At 37.5% G+C, this 19,938-nt stretch overlaps 1 protein-coding gene across 3 annotated transcripts in view; it reads left to right on the forward strand.

Moving 5' to 3' along the window:
* Positions 1 to 19,938, forward strand: part of triob (trio Rho guanine nucleotide exchange factor b) — a 159,082-nt gene that overhangs the window by 130,468 nt on the left and 8,676 nt on the right. For all 3 annotated transcript variants that reach the window (XM_026284127.1, XM_026284128.1, XM_026284129.1), the window contains 16 exons: positions 576 to 819; positions 10,108 to 10,391; positions 11,262 to 11,432; positions 12,929 to 13,018; positions 13,106 to 13,254; positions 14,055 to 14,121; positions 14,394 to 14,497; positions 14,600 to 14,669; positions 15,178 to 15,267; positions 15,378 to 15,470; positions 15,617 to 15,667; positions 16,052 to 16,129; positions 16,516 to 16,707; positions 16,794 to 16,974; positions 17,547 to 18,175; positions 19,331 to 19,578. In XM_026284127.1, the coding sequence (XP_026139912.1) occupies positions 576 to 819; positions 10,108 to 10,391; positions 11,262 to 11,432; positions 12,929 to 13,018; positions 13,106 to 13,254; positions 14,055 to 14,121; positions 14,394 to 14,497; positions 14,600 to 14,669; positions 15,178 to 15,267; positions 15,378 to 15,470; positions 15,617 to 15,667; positions 16,052 to 16,129; positions 16,516 to 16,707; positions 16,794 to 16,974; positions 17,547 to 18,175; positions 19,331 to 19,578 (2,741 nt within the window). The remainder of the gene's footprint in view (positions 1 to 575; positions 820 to 10,107; positions 10,392 to 11,261; positions 11,433 to 12,928; positions 13,019 to 13,105; positions 13,255 to 14,054; positions 14,122 to 14,393; positions 14,498 to 14,599; positions 14,670 to 15,177; positions 15,268 to 15,377; positions 15,471 to 15,616; positions 15,668 to 16,051; positions 16,130 to 16,515; positions 16,708 to 16,793; positions 16,975 to 17,546; positions 18,176 to 19,330; positions 19,579 to 19,938) is intronic.

Below are 19,938 nucleotides of genomic sequence, written 5' to 3' on the forward strand. Positions count from 1 at the left end.
CATGGTGAGGTGAAAAGGTGAAGTTCTCAGAAGCGGATGATTTGCTGCACGTCACTTCTAATGAGGATTAATTTGCCTCCTGCTCCTTTAAATCTTGGCACATTGTGTCCGTCTTTGCCTCCTCTCCCTTCCTCCTGCCAGGCGTCACTCCTTCAGACTGATTCCATCTCCGTGGCAATGCGAGGATGTGTCAGCAGCCTTCAAACGCCTGCCACTTTACCTCACTGGAGTTCTGAATGCTTGAGCGTGAACTGTAGATGAGATTCATTTTGATAAGACATGGTTATTCAACGCTCTTTCTTCCAGACTATAGGATATGGCATTGTCGGAAATGTCTTTTTTTTGACCCAGACCATTCTTCTGTGTGATGTTTCCTGCATAAGGATGTACTAGGGGTTGATATTTTGGTAGAAACATGGCGTGTAAAGGTTCAGGGTCAGTTGCTCATCTTTTGAGCTCATTGGCAACGCCACATTACCAGTGGGTATGTTCATTATGCCTCTTTTTTTGTCACGTTTGTTGTCTTTATCACATATATTTGAAATTTGAATGTGACTCTATGACTTTCTCCACAGTTATCCGGTGGTTCAGAGTTGACGGTGGTCATCCACGACTTCATGGCCAGTAATGGATCGGAGTTGACTGTACGCAGGGGTCAGACAGTGGAGCTTGTAGAAAGGCCCCAAGACAAGCCCGACTGGTGTCTGGTTCGTACCACTGACCGTTCACCTGCTCAAGAAGGCCTGGTTCCTAGCTCTATGCTTTGCATCGCACATTCCCGAAGTAGCATGGAGATGGAGGGCATTTTCAATCATAAAGGTAAGATGGACAGCTTTTTGGGGTTAGATTCAGTTAGACGGAATTTACTTAAAAGTTCTGGATTTTTTGGGGGACGTTCATGCTCTTCTTTCCTTGTTATGGGGTTAGATAAAGATGGCTTCAGGAATTTGAATGGCATTTATTAAGGCTTACACTTCACAGAGGCTGCACTACTTGTATTTGTCAGTGTTTTGAGTTTGTCAGGTCCTGAGAATCTGGAATAGAGTTTGATGTTCCTCTCCAGTCATGGGAAGAGCTTCTGTGTAAATGCTTGAGGGATTACTCAAAGACACGTCAACACACGCGTCTGGGGTTTCCAGCTGGTGCTTTGTGTAAGAGTTGTTAAGTAACCACCTTTGACTCGATAGGAATCTCAGCTTTTTAATCTGTTATGGTAGCATTTTAAAAATAATTTGATTTTTAATGAATACTTCGAGGATTGATGTTTAATTACAGTAATTATGGAAACAGATTTCTAGCTGTGTGCAAGTTTAAGCATGACATACACAATCCAAAATTAAATCGGATTATCCTAATGTGGGTGCCAGATATTGTGTTTTCTCTCAGGAGGAATGGATCAAAGCCGTGAACAGGTGTGTGTCTGTTCTTGACTCACCCTGAACCCAAATAAAATTTTAATTGCAGTCCAGCTTTGCTCTTTCTTGTTAGGGTTGAAGTGTGTTGAGCATGCAGTAACCATGGTGATGGGCTGTGTCAGGTGATGAACAGGGTTGCCGGGCTGTTGGGGACTTCCCTGCTAGGATTATATCCATGTACACAGGACAGTTAATGTGATCTTGTGATTTTGGTCATGCAATTAAAACCAGGCATTTTGAAAACAATAATACATAAGCTTGGGGTCAGTATTTCTTTTTCAAACAAATTAGTACTTTTATTCAGCAAGGACACATAAATGTGATCAAAAGTGACAGTAAAGACATTTAAATGTATTTAAAATGATTTATTATAATAAAACAAATGCTGTCATAAACTTCATATTTATCAGATAATCCTTATTATTATATTAAAATAGAAAAAATATTTCACAATATTGCCATTTTTGCTGTATTCATTTTCAAATAATTTTAAATAATAATAAAAAAAAAAAACATTTATTGTATGTCATTTATGATCATATTTTTTATTATAACAAAATATTTTTAAAGCATGGGTAACATTTGTAATGTGACCTATTTCAAAAAGAAGATGAATATTTGCAGGAAAATATTTAGACAATATTCGATTTTATCTGCCAGGATTTGAATAAATTGTGGATGGTTGGCAGTTAAATACTTCTCTATTCTGTTCTGTTCTGGTTTGGTCAAACAGGTAGCCTTGGTTTTATTGGAACAGTAGAAACTAGTGCCATGTTCGATACATCAATAAGACGATGTATCTTTTCAGAGATTTGAAAATAATGAAAAGAGCATAATATATATAGGCTACAATGGGTTTAATCTGGCCACAGAGGAACACAACTGGGTTGCCTGATATAAAGAGATGCAGTCCTCAAAACAGAGGACTGCACAATACGGAAATGTCTGCTATGTGTGCTACTTATCTTTGTCAACCTGTGTCTCTGTTCACAGAGAATAAACGCGCTTGCTGTATATATTGCTGTGCGATCTCCACTTCAGTATACTATTATCAGAAAAGTATAATTTATCAAGTGTTCATTTATAAGAGAGAGAGAGAGAGAGAGAGAGAGAGGGGGGCTGTGTATGTATGAATTACACTGTTTTTCATCATTTCTCTATTAACAGTGAAGTTGTGGTTTAATTGCTTTTGAAACAATGATTTTATCAACTCCTCGTTGAGAAAGATAATGTTGCTCTTCAGACATGAATCTATTTTATTAATACAATTTTTGAGAGTTTTACGCAGAGAGTGTGTTGATTTGTGTTATGATAACCTATCAGCAATGTTAGGATGATTCTAATATATTAGAATGAGTACATTATTATTTATGGGCTTAAAAACAAGATGCAAATATTGAATATTGTATTGAATATTGAATATCTGACTATTGTACCTAGTGGGGAGTGCCCAATGTAATCATGAAATATATGCCATTACCTATATTGTTATGTACTGTGGTACAGTTATGGAGGCCCTTCATAATGCAGAGGTCAACTGCCTGCTCTGCCTATAGTTAGCAACGCCTCTATGGTATGCAGTGTTTAATAAACAGCTATTTTACTAAATTCTTCTGAGGTAAAATTCAGTGCAGTCTTGTACCGTGATAAGTATCGTGATACATATCATGTAACTTTGCTGGTGATACACAGCCCTAGTAGAAACAGTGGTAATGTTGTTTTTCTATTACAATATTCTATTAACACTGTATATGATTCATTATCATTTCATGCAATATTTAAGGTTTACTCTTTACTATATTTAAGATTTAACTCTTTGTGGTGAAATAAATGTTTGCATATGAAGGAGACGTAGGATCAGCATAATTCATTTTGGAGCTTTCTTACTGTTCACATGCATTTTATGGAATTTCATTCGGCTGTAGTAAGTACATCTAGAACTACATGTGTTCGTCAGTTCCTTGTGATCAAAGCTGTGTAAAATGGAATTCATGGTGGTTAGTCACTGCTTTTGAAAACTCTGAATGGACCATGATTTGTGACAAAGACTTGATTACAAAGGAAGAGCATGTGGTAAAACTAAGAAGGTCACCAGGCAAAGATTTTTGAGGTCACCCACACAAGGATGACTGGGCAGCATCTGAGAGGAGATCATTAGTGTGTGCAGGGTGTGGTGTTCAGTTTGGGGAATTCTGGGAAGTTACTGAAACTGACTTATTTTGACCTCAGGATATACAGTAGTAAGAAAATGCTCCTCAAATGTTTCCCAAAAAGTATCTATTTATCTATCTGTCCGTCTGTCCGTCTATTAAAGAGATTCTCAATGAAAAGCTTGTAAAGTTATGTAAAAGTCATATTGAAATTAATGATGTTGATATTTTTTTTTTAACTAATAAGTTAAAAGGACACATACCTGTCATTTATGTCCATTTTATGACATCTTTACAAGTAGACGAGCACCTTTCCTTTGGCAAAGGTCATGGGAAATGTCAAACAGCCGGTTCTCTTACAGCAAGGACAATCTGTATTTATAGAATGTGAAATAGGAACTGTCATAACTCACGATGGCCAGTGTATTCAACCTCTTCAAACTGCTGCCCAGACTATTTTGTGCGCTGAATCGTTCAAGGTATATTTAAGGCAGCTGCTGTGTTGCAACGTGTCCAGAGGGGCTGAAAGAAATCAAACTTTTAGGCTACCATGAGACCAGAGCAGAATCTTCAGTAGAATGTTGATTAGTTCTGGCATAAGCAGTTACGGATCTGCATCTGTGTGTGTGTGTATGTGTTTGTGTATGTATAGCAAAGGAAGCAGTTCGACTGGCCACAGACCAGCTACTGTTAAGCAGCCAAAGACGCTTAAACAGGGAGATCTTTGTAGCCATCCGCCCCGGTGCAGCCTGTAAGAGAGGCAGCCATTTGTGTAGGTGATATAGAGGCAGTTGTTTGTATAGTTAACTTGATTTTCATGCTGTGACCTGATACTGGCCAAGCCTGCCAGTCGTACTGTACTTAAACTGTAATTTACGTCTGAGATGTATTATTACTGTGCTCCCACTGAAAAATGCTGAAAATGTTCTGCTGTTTTTCGAAATCTACATATAAAAGAATATCAAATATCTGTAAATCCATTATTATTATTATTATTATTATTATTATTATATTTTAATTATCTAACTGTGTGAAACTTACAAAGCCAACCTGTCAAGAATCATGTCATATTTCTACCTGACATCATGTAAAACTGTAAACTTGCAAAAGTGACAGTGAAAATTATAAAATAAGTGTATAAATATAAAGTGTACAGTAAAAGGTAAATGTGACACTGGACCACAAATTCAGTCATGAGTAGCAAGGGTATATTTGTAGCAATAGCCAACAATACATTGTATGGATTATTACATTGTACAAAATTATAAATTTGTCTTTTATGCCAAGAATCATGAGGATATTAAGAAAAGTTCCATGAGTTTCATACCGTTAATATCTCAAAACTTAATTTTTGATTAGTAACCTGCATTGCTAAGAACTTATTTTGCACCCTCAGATTCCAGATTTTCAAATAATTGTATGTCAGCCAAATATTGTCCTATTCTAACAAATCATACATCAATGGAAAGGGTGTTTATTCAGTTTCAGCTTTCAGAGATGATGTATAAATCTCAATTATTATTTTAATTTATTTACATTTTTTATTTACCCTTATGTTTTGTGGTCCAGGGTAACAAATGTAATGAGAATCTGGATTATAAATTGGGAAGCAAGATCAAATACAAAAGTGCAACAAAAAAAGGAAAATTAATTAAATATGACCTGCTTATCTTTGTGAGCTTACACCATTTAGAAAGCCGCTACTAAAGCTGAAACTGCCTGATCTTGTGAAGACTTTAACTCTGACTCTTTCAGAATCCCATCTTTCATATTAAAGAATTGTAGGTTACACCTCTTTCCTCTCTTTGAGTCTTCTCATCCGGTTTTCCCTTCCTCCCTCTCTTTCATTCTGAGCATAACTTAGTCACAGCTGTGCATGAAACACCAAACCTCCCTCTTTCTCCGTCCCCCTTCCTCTCTCCCTCTCTCCCTCCCTTTCTTTCATAGTCCATCACTCTCCTCTCAGCATAATGTGGTAAAATCCTTTCTGTTTAGAGGAGTTGGTGTAGTTTGCGTCCTCTGTCCGGATTGCTTCTTGGTATGGCACATGGAATACACTCATTTTTATCAGTCAGGCCACTTTGTCACATGGGTTCAGCTTCAGGACGCTCCGAGACCTGCAAGTATTGGCTGCTGGATTTGGGTATGTGCCTCACAGGACAACATCAGTGTCAGGACTGAATACAGTAGACGTAACTCAGCTTAATATAGTGTGGTTTATGTTTATTTAAGGTAATTCAGTGTATTTAGGAAATGAAGCATAGGGTATGTTGATATGCAGATGTATAAATCATATTCAGGGTTTATATTAAGATACACAAGAGTTGCCTTTAATGCACTACTACAAAGACCACAAGTAGTTTTTATTATTATTCAAATCTGATGTAATTTTATTATATTTATTGATCAACAATTTTCAGTACTCATGGCATCTAAGAATGAAAAAAAAAGCTTGTTCAGAACTTTTGCTTTTGTTCCTGTATCTATTTGGTGTGTATAGACATTTTATAGATATGCAGGTGTCTATAGAATATTATTTATATTAATTTAGTTACTAGACTTTCACTTCTGTAATTTTTTTTCCACATGCATTGTTTTTGTTCTTAAGATGTTCTACTTCTGAATTAAAATTAATTTTAATATTTTACATGTTCATAAGTCAGAAATGTCAGGGAGAAACTGTTCTGATTTATTAATGAATAAAAACAAATCTTATTAAAACAGTTACTATTTTTTAAGAACACATAATTACCCGGATAATCATGCAAGATTAAATTAAATTAAATTAAATTAAATTAAATTAAATTAAATTAAATTAAATTAAATTAAATTAAATTAATGACTGAATAGTTTATAAATTTAATAAAATAAATAAATAAATTATAATTTTCCTTAAAAATGTTCATGTAAAAATGTTATTGAAAGTGATTGTTAAAATGTACAATACTCAGAATTGGTTATTACTTTTTTAATGTTTTAAAAATGTTAACCTTTTTTTAAAATATTAATTAAATGTTTTTTGTTTTCCCTCATGAAATCAAATTGAATACAACAAGTACATTTATATAACTTGGCACTAATTTACTTTATTATTACTTTTTATTATTAACATGTTTGTTTTGTTATTGACTCAAGTAGCATAGGAATATGAAGTTATGATGGTGTTCACAATTCGCTTTTGTTCACAGACTGATTGGTGTAGATGCTTTGTTGGTGATTATGTGTTCTGGGTCAGGGCTGTGCTTGTATACAGTCTGGATTGTCTCTGTACCCCTAATAAAGGTTGCTATGCACATGCAGCAAAACATTGTGAAACCTGTGCATTGTTGTTTGTGAGCGAGTCTTCATTATTAAATGAGACATAAGAGGCTCTCAGTAAAATGCTTATTCGAAAGCATCATAAATTAGAGGTTTTAACTAATGATCTCTTTCTGAATATTACCCATCAGTCCTTGAAGCCTTGAAGTGAGAGATTCAGAGTATGAGAAAGCATAATTTTGTCACACCTCAAGCATGTGATTTCACACCCCTTCTTAATTAACGAATGTTACCTCAGTTGGGATGAAAAGTGTTTTTCTTTTTTTTTCTTTTTTTTTAAGTGTTCTGTAATATTTCAAATATGTTCATATATGATTTATATCTGGTGTAATGTACAAATGACTTTAAGGTTCATATGCGGGGACAGTCGGACAAATACTGTACACAGTGTCCAACACAGGGCTCATGTCTGTGGCGTGGAAGGCTCGGTTTGTTCAGGTGTGAATTTAACGACAGCGCAGGAGGAATTATTTTGGAAAACAACTGCAAACACACACCACATTTATCACTGATATATTTAGTAATGACACTCAAAAACCATATTCAGTTATCGTAAACTTTTCCATGTCTGTGTCGAACTGGCTAATTTACCGTTTCTGTCCTGCTATGAAGGTTGTTAAAAAAGACAGTTACAAAAAACACACAATATTGTTACTTAGATATTGCCTGTTTTAGATAAACCTATCCAAAAATGCATAAGAATGCATAAAAATAAAAAAAAACTAACTTTGATTGGTCACTTGTCTTGTCAGTTTTGATTGGGTAGTTCTTGGGCAGAATGAGCCATAGTAAGAATTGATTCAGTTCCTTTGTGAATCAGTTCAAATTAATCTGCATAATCAGTTTACAATGACTAATTTACAGACATCAATAGTAATTTTATTTCAGCGCTGAAACTGATGTGTTCATCTCTTTGTTCATTACTTTGTGGAGTTTGTTTACCAGGTGTAGCTACGTGTGTGTGTGTATTTTTGGCAAATATCAATCAATCAATCACCTTTATTTATATAGTGCTTTAAACAAAATACATTGCGCCAAAGCACTGAACAACATTCATTTGGAAAACAGTGTCTCAATAATGCAAAATGATAGTTAAAGGCAGTTCATCATTGAATTCAGTTATGTCATCTCTGTTCAGTTGAAATAGTGTCTGTTTTAATTTGCAATCAAGTCAATGATATCGCTGTAGATGAAGTGACCCCAACTAAGCAAGCCAGAGGCGACAGCGGCAAGGAACCGAAACTCCATCGGTGACAGAATGGAGAAAAAAACCTTGGGAGAAACCAGGCTCAGTTGGGGGGCCAGTTCTCCTCTGACCAGACGAAACCAGTAGTTCAATTCCAGGCTGCAGCAAAGTCAGATTGTGCAGAAGAATCATCTGTTTCCTGTGGTCTTGTCCTGGTGCTCCTCTGAGACAAGGTCTTTACAGGGGATCTGTATCTGGGGCTCTAGTTGTCCTGGTCTCCGCTGTCTTTCAGGGCAGTAGAGGTCCTTTCTAGGTGCTGATCCACCATCTGGTCTGGATACGTACTGGATCCGGGTGACTGCAGTGACCCTCTGATCTGAGTACAGACTGGATCTGGTGGCCACGGTGACCTCGGAACAAGAGAGAAACAGACAAATATTAGCGTAGATGCCATTCTTCTAATGATGTAGAAAGTACGGTGTTATGTGAAGTGTTCCGGTTCCAGTTTACCTAATTAATGCAGCCTAAAAATCCTTTAACGGATTTGGATATTAAAAGCATATTAGTATGTTATGTGTATGCCAGGTTAAAGAGATGGGTCTTTAATCTAGATTTAAACTGCAAGAGTGTGTCTGCCTCCCGAACAATGTTAGGTAGGTTATTCCAGAGTTTAGGCGCCAAATAGGAAAAGGATCTGCCGCCCGCAGTTGATTTTGATATTCTAGGTATTATCAAATTGCCTGAGTTTTGAGAACGTAGCGGACGTAGAGGAGTATAATGTAAAAGGAGCTCATTCAAATACTGAGGTGCTAAACCATTCAGGGCTTTATAAGTAATAAGCAATATTTTAAAATCTATACGATGTTTGATAGGGAGCCAGTGCAGTGTGGACAGGACCGGGCTAATATGGTCATACTTCCTGGTTCTAGTAAGAACTCTTGCTGCTGCATTACACCGAGTGTGGACTATGACAGATGGGTCACACTAGGGTCAGCTACTTCAATATACTGCCCAGAGTGAGGGGACAAACTACTGAGTGCAAGACAGCTGAGAATTCATATATACAACATAACACATATTTATATACTATGTTTATATAGCGAAATTCAATGAAAAAAATCTATTTATTAGCTCTTGTTTTTCCATTCATCATAAGCCTGCCTTCTGCACATCCGTAGACTGACGAGAATATCTTATGCAAGCTTTATGTAAGGACATTTTTTTTTTCTAAGGAGCAGAGCAGGGTCTTTTAAGAGGGTTAAGCTCTCTGAAGTGAAATGTAGATCTGCGATTTGCATCACTATAGAGTCACCTTGTGGTGAGAAAAGCACCCTCACACACTTCGCCACAAACGCCAGAATAATCAGAAACAGATAGCATCTGTCAGATTTGACTTTTCAGATATGCTCTATCGTTTTAGTTATGTATAATATGTTTATTATATAGTTATAACACAGTAAACTGCGCTGTACTGATATTGCAATCATTTTGTTTTAGAGATATGGTTATGTACAATGCACCCAAAAATATTTGCACTCTTAAACCTAGATATAAAAATATCCGCATGTCTTTGTGTTATATAAAACATATTGAAACAAACAACATTTGTTTAAAATAAGTAATTCATAAATCTAGGCTATGCCGTTTTCAAAGCACAATGCAAAACTGTGACATTTATCCACTGACGCTCTTTAATCAGTTCTCTTATGAGAACCAGGCTGAAAAAAATATGTGCACCCCTGTTTATAAACAAACAGAATATTATTTTTATATTATGTTATGAATTACCCTTTCTAATGTATGATACCATGTTAGGGTTGGATACCATGGGTAGGATACCATATTGTTGATTAATTCTTGACATTTGATTAATTGGCAGATTATTGATTTGTTGTTCAGTAATGATTTGTACAACTGTACAGCTATGAACTCTTGCCAGTTGTTTTCAGCTGTTCTATAAAATAAAAATACTGCGGCCTGCAGCGAGACATGTAAACACCATTTTTTTCTTGTTCTCTGTCTCCCTCTTTCTTTGAAGACACGCTCTCAGTCTCCAGTAATGAAGGAGGACTTTCGGGCAGTGCCACACTGCAGCCGGGTCATTTGCAGAGCTCTCCTGGACCCAAACGGCCTGGAAATACTCTCCGCAAGTGGCTGACCAGCCCTGTCAGACGGCTCAGCAGTGGTAAAGCAGACGGCCATGTGAAAAAACTTGCACACAAGCACAAGAAGAGTCGAGATGTCCGCAAGAACGCAGAAGCCGGATCACAGAAAGACTCAGATGACAGTGCTGCCACACCACAAGATGAGACCTTAGAAGAGGTTGGTGACCAGAAAACACACACTATTTTTTTCAGGTTTATTAGTATGATTACATTTCTGCAGTGAACTGTATATCAATTAATGTATTCTGATATTGTATTTGAGCATGTATATACGCTACTTTTCATAGTTTGGAGTCAGATATTGTCAGTTGTCAGTGATAATAATAAGAAATGTTTTTTGAGCACCTGATCAGCATATTAGAAGAATTTTTGAAGGATCATGTGACACTGAAGACTGGAGAAATGGCTGCTGAAAACTTTGTGTGTCTATAAGATTTTAAAATACAAATATTAAAATAGAAAACAGTTATTTTAAGTAATGATATTTCACTTTATTGTATTTAAAAAAAATAATTATATATATATATATATATATATATATATATATATATATATATATATATATATATATATATATATATATATATATATATATTATGACACAGAAAACTCCAAAACCTCTCCAAAAACACTGAATTAAACACTGAATTTTCTCCAAAAACACTGAATTAAAAAAGAAAAAGTTAATGGGACTAAAGTTTACAGTATTAATAAAAAGTGCCTAGCAGAGCCCTACTGAAACAGTGAAAATGTTTAAAACAGCTCCCAGATGAGTAAATATATGGTAGTTAGTTGCCACTCATTTCCTGGTAAATGCATTTGGTAAATGTAGCGTTCTGTCTTCTTTTAAGTGTATGATTTGTAAGTGTTATTCTTGTCTTGTGGTTTCTGGTGTAGAGCAGTTATAAATACAGTGCAACTCTTTCACTGGAGCTATTTTGGTATAAAAATGTTCCACAGCTGCTGAGCTGTTTCATAGCTTAACAATGTTTATCTCTCTTTATTTCTTCCTCTCTGTTTCTCACAGAGGATGAGAAATGAGGGACTGAGCAGTGGCACTCTATCGAAGTCTTCCTCCTCAGGGATGCAGAGCTGTGGTGAGGAGGAAGGGGAGGAAGGGCCTGACTCAGTTCCCCTGCCGCCTCCTATGGCCATCCAACAGCACAGCCTTCTGCATCAGGACTCCCAGGAGGACAAGGTAAATGCCAGTCACCAGAATATAACTTTGTGGAAGGATTTATTTAATCATTATTGATATGTTTTGAAATTTTATTGCTGATTTTAAAATGCTGATGTAGTCCAATTAATAAACATTCTTAAAGTCAACATGCAATCATACCCTGGATGCTGTTATAACATATCTCTGGCCTTATTGTGCACATATTATCTTGAGGATGAACTTGACCTTTAGTGTCCATGTCCTGGTCAAAAAGGCACATGAAAGCACTGTTATAGAGAGAAAACAGTCCTTCACAATCAATTCCAAATCTGTATTCTCATGATTTCTAGTGTGGAATGCCCACTTTTAGTTACGCCATCAGTACCTTGCAGATCAAAGCTTACCTTACATCTCTTTAGGAACTTTGTTACGAAGAAAAATGTTGGCTACATTGTGGACGTAAAATCTGTTGTGAATATTTATTCATGCTGACTTCATGTTGTCCCCATGATACTAGTTTAGAAGGTCCTCTAATAGGCCTCTCTAACTGCTGCTCTGTTTTCTCTTTGTTTCTTAATGTTCTCCAGCATTATGTTGATTTCTGTTCTGCCTCTGTTTTGTCTCAGTTTCCTTATCTCTCTATGTAGTCTTCTATCCTCCAGCTTTCTCCTCATCTTTCCTTTATTTGCAGTCCTTTTTTCAACTTTTATACCTCATCCTCACTGTATATTGTCCTTCTTGTCCATTCATGTATTTGAATACTCCACATGTCCTCATTTATGCTTTACCAGAGCTTGTTTACTGAGGCACAGAAACTGATCCTGCTCAGTAGCATTTCTTAAAATGTGAACTTCTGACTGTTATAGACTGAGAAAGTCCTTGACCTTGTCCGTGACCTTACATGTGCCCCTTAATGGAGTATTCAGGGGTGCGTAACATCACATGCACTGGGCCATGTGTGCACTTATTCTTCACCCAAAACAACCTAAATCTTCCAAACCAAAGTTCCTACTTCCATTCCCCTGTATGCTGTATGCCCCTCCCACTCTGAAATTAGGCCCGATTGGCTGGCGAATAAAGAAACCGCACCCACTCCCATATTTGGACTGGAATGTTTCCGCCTTCATTGTAAGAACACTACAATGGTGAGCATCATTGCAGATTCACAAAATAAATCAATCTTGAAGTCTTTAGAATTTGCGGTTCATTTTTCAACACTGGATCCAGTATTATTTACTTATTAGTCATTCAACTATGTAACCGTAACCCGAAAAGAGTGTCAAACCTCTTAAAAGGGTCTCAAAGCCTCATGAAAAAAGACATACAGGGCATTTAACAGGCATGTTTTTGTTTTTTGTTTTGTTTTGTTTTGTTTTGTTTTGTTTTGTTTGTTTTGTTTTGTTGTTTGGGGGGGTGTTTTGTTTTGGTTCTGTTGTTTTGTGTTTTTGTTTTGTTTTGTTTCATTTTGTTTCATTTTTGTGAGTCCTACTTTAGTAAGATTCTAAACATTGTTACTTTCTTTCTTTTTTGTGTAGGCTACCTCCCATCTCCGTCCCAGCACCTCAGAGACACCAAGTGCAGCTGAACTGGTCAGCGCCATTGAGGAACTCGTCAAGAGCAAAATGGTAAGAGATCACAGAGGTGTAGTAGGAAATCCATCACTTCGTATTTAAATGTTTTTTTTTTTTTTATTGTCCACTTTTCTTTCTCAGAGTTTGGAGGACAGGCCTAGTTCTCTCCCTGTTCAGCGAGGAGATAGCACTAGTCCTTCCTGCAACCCATCGGATAACTCCCTCCTGTCTTCCTCCTCTCCCATTGATGAGATGGATGAACGCAAGACTGGCTTCCTCAAGAGACGACAGTGTGTTTCTCTCTCATTTATAAGTATTTGTATATAAGTACTCTAAAAAAAAACTAGTAGTTGTAAGGCCTCACCAAAATTAAATCTTGTGTGTGGATTGTTTTAGTGACAAGGTTATGTCAGAGCTTCCAAGCTTTTCTCAACACAAGTGTCAATGTGTAAAACTCTACGCTAAAAGTGTTGCAGGTGGCAGAGGTTCAGAAAGGTATCACAGAGGTTTTTAGGTAGCTGGAATGATACTTAAATACCCAAAGGGCAAAAGAAGAAAAAAGAGGGAAGATAAGATCAGAAAAGAGTCATACTGACTGTTTGATAGATTGAAGATAGTCAAAATAACTCTTCAAATGTGACTCTTTTCATGACTACTTACTGTCTTGGAAAGCTCTTGTTTAATTGAAATGGTTCAAAACAGGTACAGGATCATGTAACATATTCTTTATACATTATTGTATGACACGCAGTTTGTCTCATAATTATTGTGTTTGCTTTAAAACGTCAGAAGCAAACTGGATCAAAGCTGAAATAGTTTAAACTTTGAGCTTCTCATTTAGAAAGAATTTATAATTTAGTTAATTTAGCTTTGATGTTCATTCTGTAGAGATCAATACATTGAGGAACACTGATGTGAGTCATGTGAATTACAATATTATATTATAAGACATTTTAATTGATTTCATAAGAAGTATTTTTACAGATACATGTTCATGCTAAATAAAATAGGTTTCTTTTGACTCAGCCTGCCATCTTGAATTGTTCTTTGATTTGTTGTATGTGAATGTGTTTATTTCTTTCATTTTCAGCTATGTACTGCTGGAACTGGTGGAGACGGAGAGAGACTATGTGAGAGACCTTGGTGCAGTTGTGGAGGTGGGCTAATATTCAGTTCTTTTAACGAATAACGCAGTGAGATCTCTATGGTGACTGCATGTAACTGAACACATTCATTCGAGGAATCATAACTGGCAGCTGCTGTCAGGGTTCAGTTCTGTTTGATCAGTTGTCTATCCCTCTATTGAGGATAGGATATTGTTATGCATTTGTTGTGTTGTGTTATTCAGAATGGTCGTCGAGAAGGATCACATGTTGTATGTGTTTCTGTCTCCAATGGTAACCATACTGATGTGTTCTGGCACCTGCAGGGCTACATGAGCAGGATGAAGGAGGAAGGTGTACCCGACGACATGAAAGGCAAAGATAAGATCGTCTTTGGGAACATTCACCAGATTTATGACTGGCATAAAGAGTATGTTGAAATGACACACTCATGATTCTCATTCTTGTAAATACCACCAAGACCCCTACTTTCATTTCCTGCCATTTAATGTTGCAACTCTCATCTTCGTAGCTTGTTTCTTGGTGAACTAGAGAAGTGCTTGGAAGACCCAGATAGGCTCGCACCCCTGTTTATAAGACAGGTATGAAATGATTCATTGTGGGGTTTCAACAAATATCATTAAATTAAATGGATATTCTCGCCTCAAACTTAGATCATGTTGCTATGTCAGTCTGGTTGGGATGTTCAAACAAATAGAGCAATGTTTTGTTCACAACATAAAGCTACAATGTCTACCCTTTCAACTTATGAATTGCATATGGTTATTTTTTTCTGTATGTTTAGCTGAGATACCTAACAGAAGAAAAATAGGCATGCATGTTTAGAATGTCTTGAGGGTAAAACATAATGCCAGAATTTTCATTTTTGGAGGAACTTTTCCTGCCATGCCATGCATGTAGTAGAAAATGGTCAGAATGTGGTGAATATGCAATAACTGATTCATAGTTAGTACATTATATATTTCAGCATAACAGGCAAGCAGCATAGAACAATCAGAATGAAGGACAGGATCTATCCTTTTTTTATTCAAATCTTACTTGATGAGTAATTTTTGACCTTCTTTGTCTGAAATTCTGTTTTGGCTACAGGAACGAAGACTGCACATGTACATTGTGTACTGCCAAAACAAGCCCAAATCAGAGCACATTGTTTCAGAATACATTGATACGTATTTTGAGGTAAGACTAAAGTCACTGCCTACATCCTCCCTGACATTTAAACATGAGTCATAAAAAGTAAGACAGACTTTGAACCACATTGTCTCATCTTTTCTTTATATCGTCATCAGGATTTAAAACAGAGGTTGGGCCACAGGCTACAGATCACAGATCTACTGATTAAACCAGTGCAGCGGATCATGAAATACCAGCTTCTGCTGAAGGTCAGGCAGTGAAATTGCTGTAGCAATGTAGTCATTCCTTCCAGTTCTACTCACCCATCTTTATGTAAAGAATAGATGTTGAGAAAAGATCAGCCTTTCAACATTAATTAATGTAACTCATCATTGTACTGGTTGCTTTATTTTAGGATTTCCTCAAGTTCTCCAAAAAGGCTGGTTTGGACACTGTAGAAATAGAGGTAAGGTTAATTGTTTAACTTTGACACATAACTCATCCAGCAACAACATTTATGCTACGAATATAAATAATACTGTACCTCAAATCATGCAGCTTGTTAAAGAAAAATTTTGTTATCTGACATTTCTAAACAGTTAGTCTGACTTTCAATCAATTTATGACTAGGAGATGATAAAACATTAATAATATGACAACTGACAAGATTCATATCTAGATCCCAGAAAATCAGGTGGGAATCTTTGACTTGGGCTATAGTAAAGCACATAAAGTAACAACACCATAGTAACCACCCACAACACCTTTGTATTATGGTGACAAATTTTACACAGGCAAGCAGCAGTCACATTTTCTTCATAAAATGTAAAAATCATGTTCTCTCTCACAGAAAGCAGTAGAGGTGATGTGTGTTGTTCCAAAACGCTGCAATGACATGATGAATGTTGGACGCCTCCAAGGATTTGATGTAAGACACATTTCTCTTAACTTATTTGCAAAAGTTTGTGAGTGTGTAGGTGGAAAGCTAAAAACACAGCCATTAACAGTTTTACTGTATGTACAAAATCAGCAGGAAGTCATCAAGCTGTTCACAACTTTTTTTTTTCTTCACTTCACAACTAATAAAACCAAATACACGGAAGTTTAGATGTCTGACAAAATTATTCACAATCCAAGCAAATAAAACCGTGACCTTTCCTCCAATTAAATAATGTGGGAACCTCACTTTACAATATTCCAAACCAACCTGTACTTGTTGTGAATGTTCTTTTTTAATGCAGTTTTGTTTCCACATGCGAGGGAATTTTAACTGTTCTGAGGACTAAGCATTGTTTGTTTTGTTATTGCTTTTAGGGTAAAATTGTAGCCCAGGGAAGACTGCTTCTACAGGACACCTTCATGGTCTCCGACCAGGATGGTGGTCTCCTTTCCCGCATGAAAGAGAGGCGTGTCTTTCTCTTCGAGCAGATAGTTATCTTCAGTGAACCTCTGGATAAAAAGAAGGGATTCTCTATGCCGGGCTATCTGTTTAAGAACAGCATAAAAGTATGTAGACAACCACTGCTGTAGAAAACACAGTGCTCAAGGTACAGTATAGCAAGTAAAAACATTTATTTATCTCTGCTCTGCAGGTCAGTTGGTTGGGTCTAGAAGAGAGTCCTGATAATGACCCCTGCAAGTTTGTTTTGACCTCAAGGTCATCCGCTGGCAGTACAGAGCACTATGTCCTCCATTCCTCCAACCGGGCGGTTTGCCTGGCATGGATTCAACAGATCAGCAGCATCCTGGAGAACCAGAGAAACTTCCTCAATGGTAACACAATTGTAGGATTTCTTAAAAAAAGTTATAAAATGGTAGGTTACTGGTTAAATATCTACAAACCAAAATGTAATAGGTGTAAAGCTCCACAAACTGTATACAACAACCAAGTAATTTGCTTAACCTCATTGCTTCTCCAGTGGGATTTTCCACATAATGTGTGTACTTTATGTTGCATTACATCAGGAGTGACCAATCCTGTTTTTAGTGGGCCAAAGGTTTAGCACCAACCTGTCCAAACACAGTTGCCTGGACGGTTCTTGTAACACTAAAGACATCGATTAGCTGGTTTAAATGTGTTTAATAAAGATTGGAGCTAAATAGCATAATAGTGGGCCCCCTGGTGAAGGATAGGACACCCCTAATTTAAAACTGCAGACTTGGTAACACAGCTTTTAAGACCATCTAGTCATTCAGTCCCAGTGACTTTTAAAACATATTTTTCAAAATGTATTGTTCAAAGCTTTACTCTTTCACTTTATAAAAATGCATACACCTAAAAAAATTATGTATTTTGTGACTGGGTTATATTATATAATATAACTTGCCTCTTGTTGTGTTCTCAGCACTGACATCACCCATTGAATACCAACGGAATCATGTGGGGGCAAGTGGTCTGGGTGGACCTAGCAGCAGTGGACTTCCGGGGGGTAGCAGCAGCTCTGCCATGGTTCCCAGCTGTGGCTCTCGGTCCCGAACATCCCGAATCCCTCAACCTTCTTCTCGTCTCCCCCAGCCTGTGCAGCACCACCACCACGCCCCCGCCCCAGATGACCGCACTTCAGGTATGTGTCCTCTTCCTGACCAGGACCTAAACGGTCAGGTCCCTAGGATGCGGGTCCTGGAGAGCCCCTTGAAGGAGCTGCGCGAGGAAGCCCAATCAGGGACACCCATTCCAAGAGCCACAGTCGCACCCATGTCTCTCACCCAAACAAAGCCCCGTCTCAGAGTCCCCTCGCCCATTCTCTCCCCCTTGAACCCTCAGAACTTTACAGTCCAGAAGGGCTCCCCGTTTTGGGCCTCAATGCCAGTCTCACCTACTGGCAGGCCTGGCTCTTACACAGAGCAGAGCGACACACTGAGTCGCAACCAGTGTCAGACTCGCAGGCACTCCACCCACTTTAAGGAATTGGACCACATCAGTACTTGCTCCTCCACCAGTGAGCAGTCCCTGCATTCCACTCACAGCAATGGGGTAAGAGACAAACTCTAGCTCCTGGCTTCAGTGAAGCCTGGTCCTGCTTCACCTCCACCTGCGGCTTCATACTAACCCACTGGGGTATATGTGCATTGACCTTTGAAGAGGATTCTCACCGGCTTGTGTGGATATTAACTGGCCTGGTCTGACTGTGCTGCTGAGCAACTAACAATGTACACTGTTAACCAGAATATCACCTTGAGAGTTTCTCAGAAACTCTGTACATCCGTTGACTTTCTGCTGACTCTATCTGCTCTAAACTGGCAGGATGTTCTTTCTCTAACCGCCTGAGAAGACCTAATATGCAAGCATTGGAAGCACATAAACCACTGCCAACTAACAATTACTAACTCTTTTTCTTTTTAACCAGCTTACATATTTAAAAAATTTATAAATATATTGTGGGGTGTTAAAGGCCCCATAAAATCCTGTGCTAAAATCCTTTTTTTAACATAGCAAATATACTTTATTTGCATCAGAAGAAAGTCGGGGTATTAGGGGAAAGTATATTCTCATTCTAGAGAGCATTTAATTGGACGAAACATTTGGGTACACGGGTGCACACATGAGTGCATCAGTATATTTTGTCTGTTTCCTGTCAACTTTCAGCAGTCCACTAGCATATAGATGGTATCATGGGGTCTTTAAGGGTGTTAGATTTCCTCTTTTAACCAACAGTCTTGAGGGGTACTCACAATTAAAGCTATTTGCAGCAACAAAGAGGCCAGAAGTCATTTATTTTTAATTATAGTAAGTGGTTACAAGCAACATGAGTGACAGAGACTGTTGATGATGTGACAAAGTTCAGCATGTTTTGGTGACTGTCAGTGGGAACATAGACATTTGAGCTCATCCACCTCATGGTATACTTAACCAACAGTACAGTGTCTGGACAACCATCAGCAATTTAACTTGGTACTGTCAGTATGCATGACTCTTTAGTGTAACTCGGAAGAGGATCTTGTAAACTTTCTATTGTAAATCTTTTCCTGCAACTGCCATTGTTTGCTTTATTCTTGCTCTCTGACCAGCTGACTAAATGTCTTCAACATTCTTCATATGCAAACATTCTTAATCAAATAAAAAATAATATAAAAATATAAATAATATAAAAGTTGCTACTCTGATGTTTTGCTGTGTTTCTGCTTCTAGAGTGAAAGCAGCAGCAGCAGCAGTGTGTCAACCATGTTGGTGACCCAGGACTACGTGGCTCTAAAAGAAGATGAGATCAGCGTGTATCAAGGAGAGGTTGTGCAGATATTGGCCTCTAACCAGCAAAACATGTTTCTAGTTTTCCGTGCCGCCACAGAACAAGGCCCAGCAGCCGAGGGCTGGATCCCCGGCTACGTTCTGGGTCACACCTCCACCTTCATTCCCGACTACGCTGATGGAACCCTCAAGTGAGGATAGGTTATTAATGGTTATTGATTATAGACTGACTGTTTAGTTACTTCAAGAGTAAGAAGCTTATTATTTTAATTATTTTTATATATTATATTATTGTTATGGGTGGGTGAGTTACATACACAGGAGGATGACAGAGATAAACAAAAAGGTATTTTTAATCAGAAAATCCCGCAGACAGGCAAGAAAACCAATATATCATAAATGAGAATTGACACAGACTAAGGTAAAACAGAGTATTTGTAGGGGAGCAAACAAAAGAACTAATGAGTTAATTAATCAAACACAGGTGAACGAAATGACAGCTAAGGAGTCAAAGTAAAACTAGGTCACAAGGAAACAGACTAACAGTCATG

This window comes from Carassius auratus, chromosome 16, assembly GCF_003368295.1.
Source record: "Carassius auratus strain Wakin chromosome 16, ASM336829v1, whole genome shotgun sequence".
NCBI lineage: Eukaryota > Metazoa > Chordata > Actinopteri > Cypriniformes > Cyprinidae > Carassius > Carassius auratus.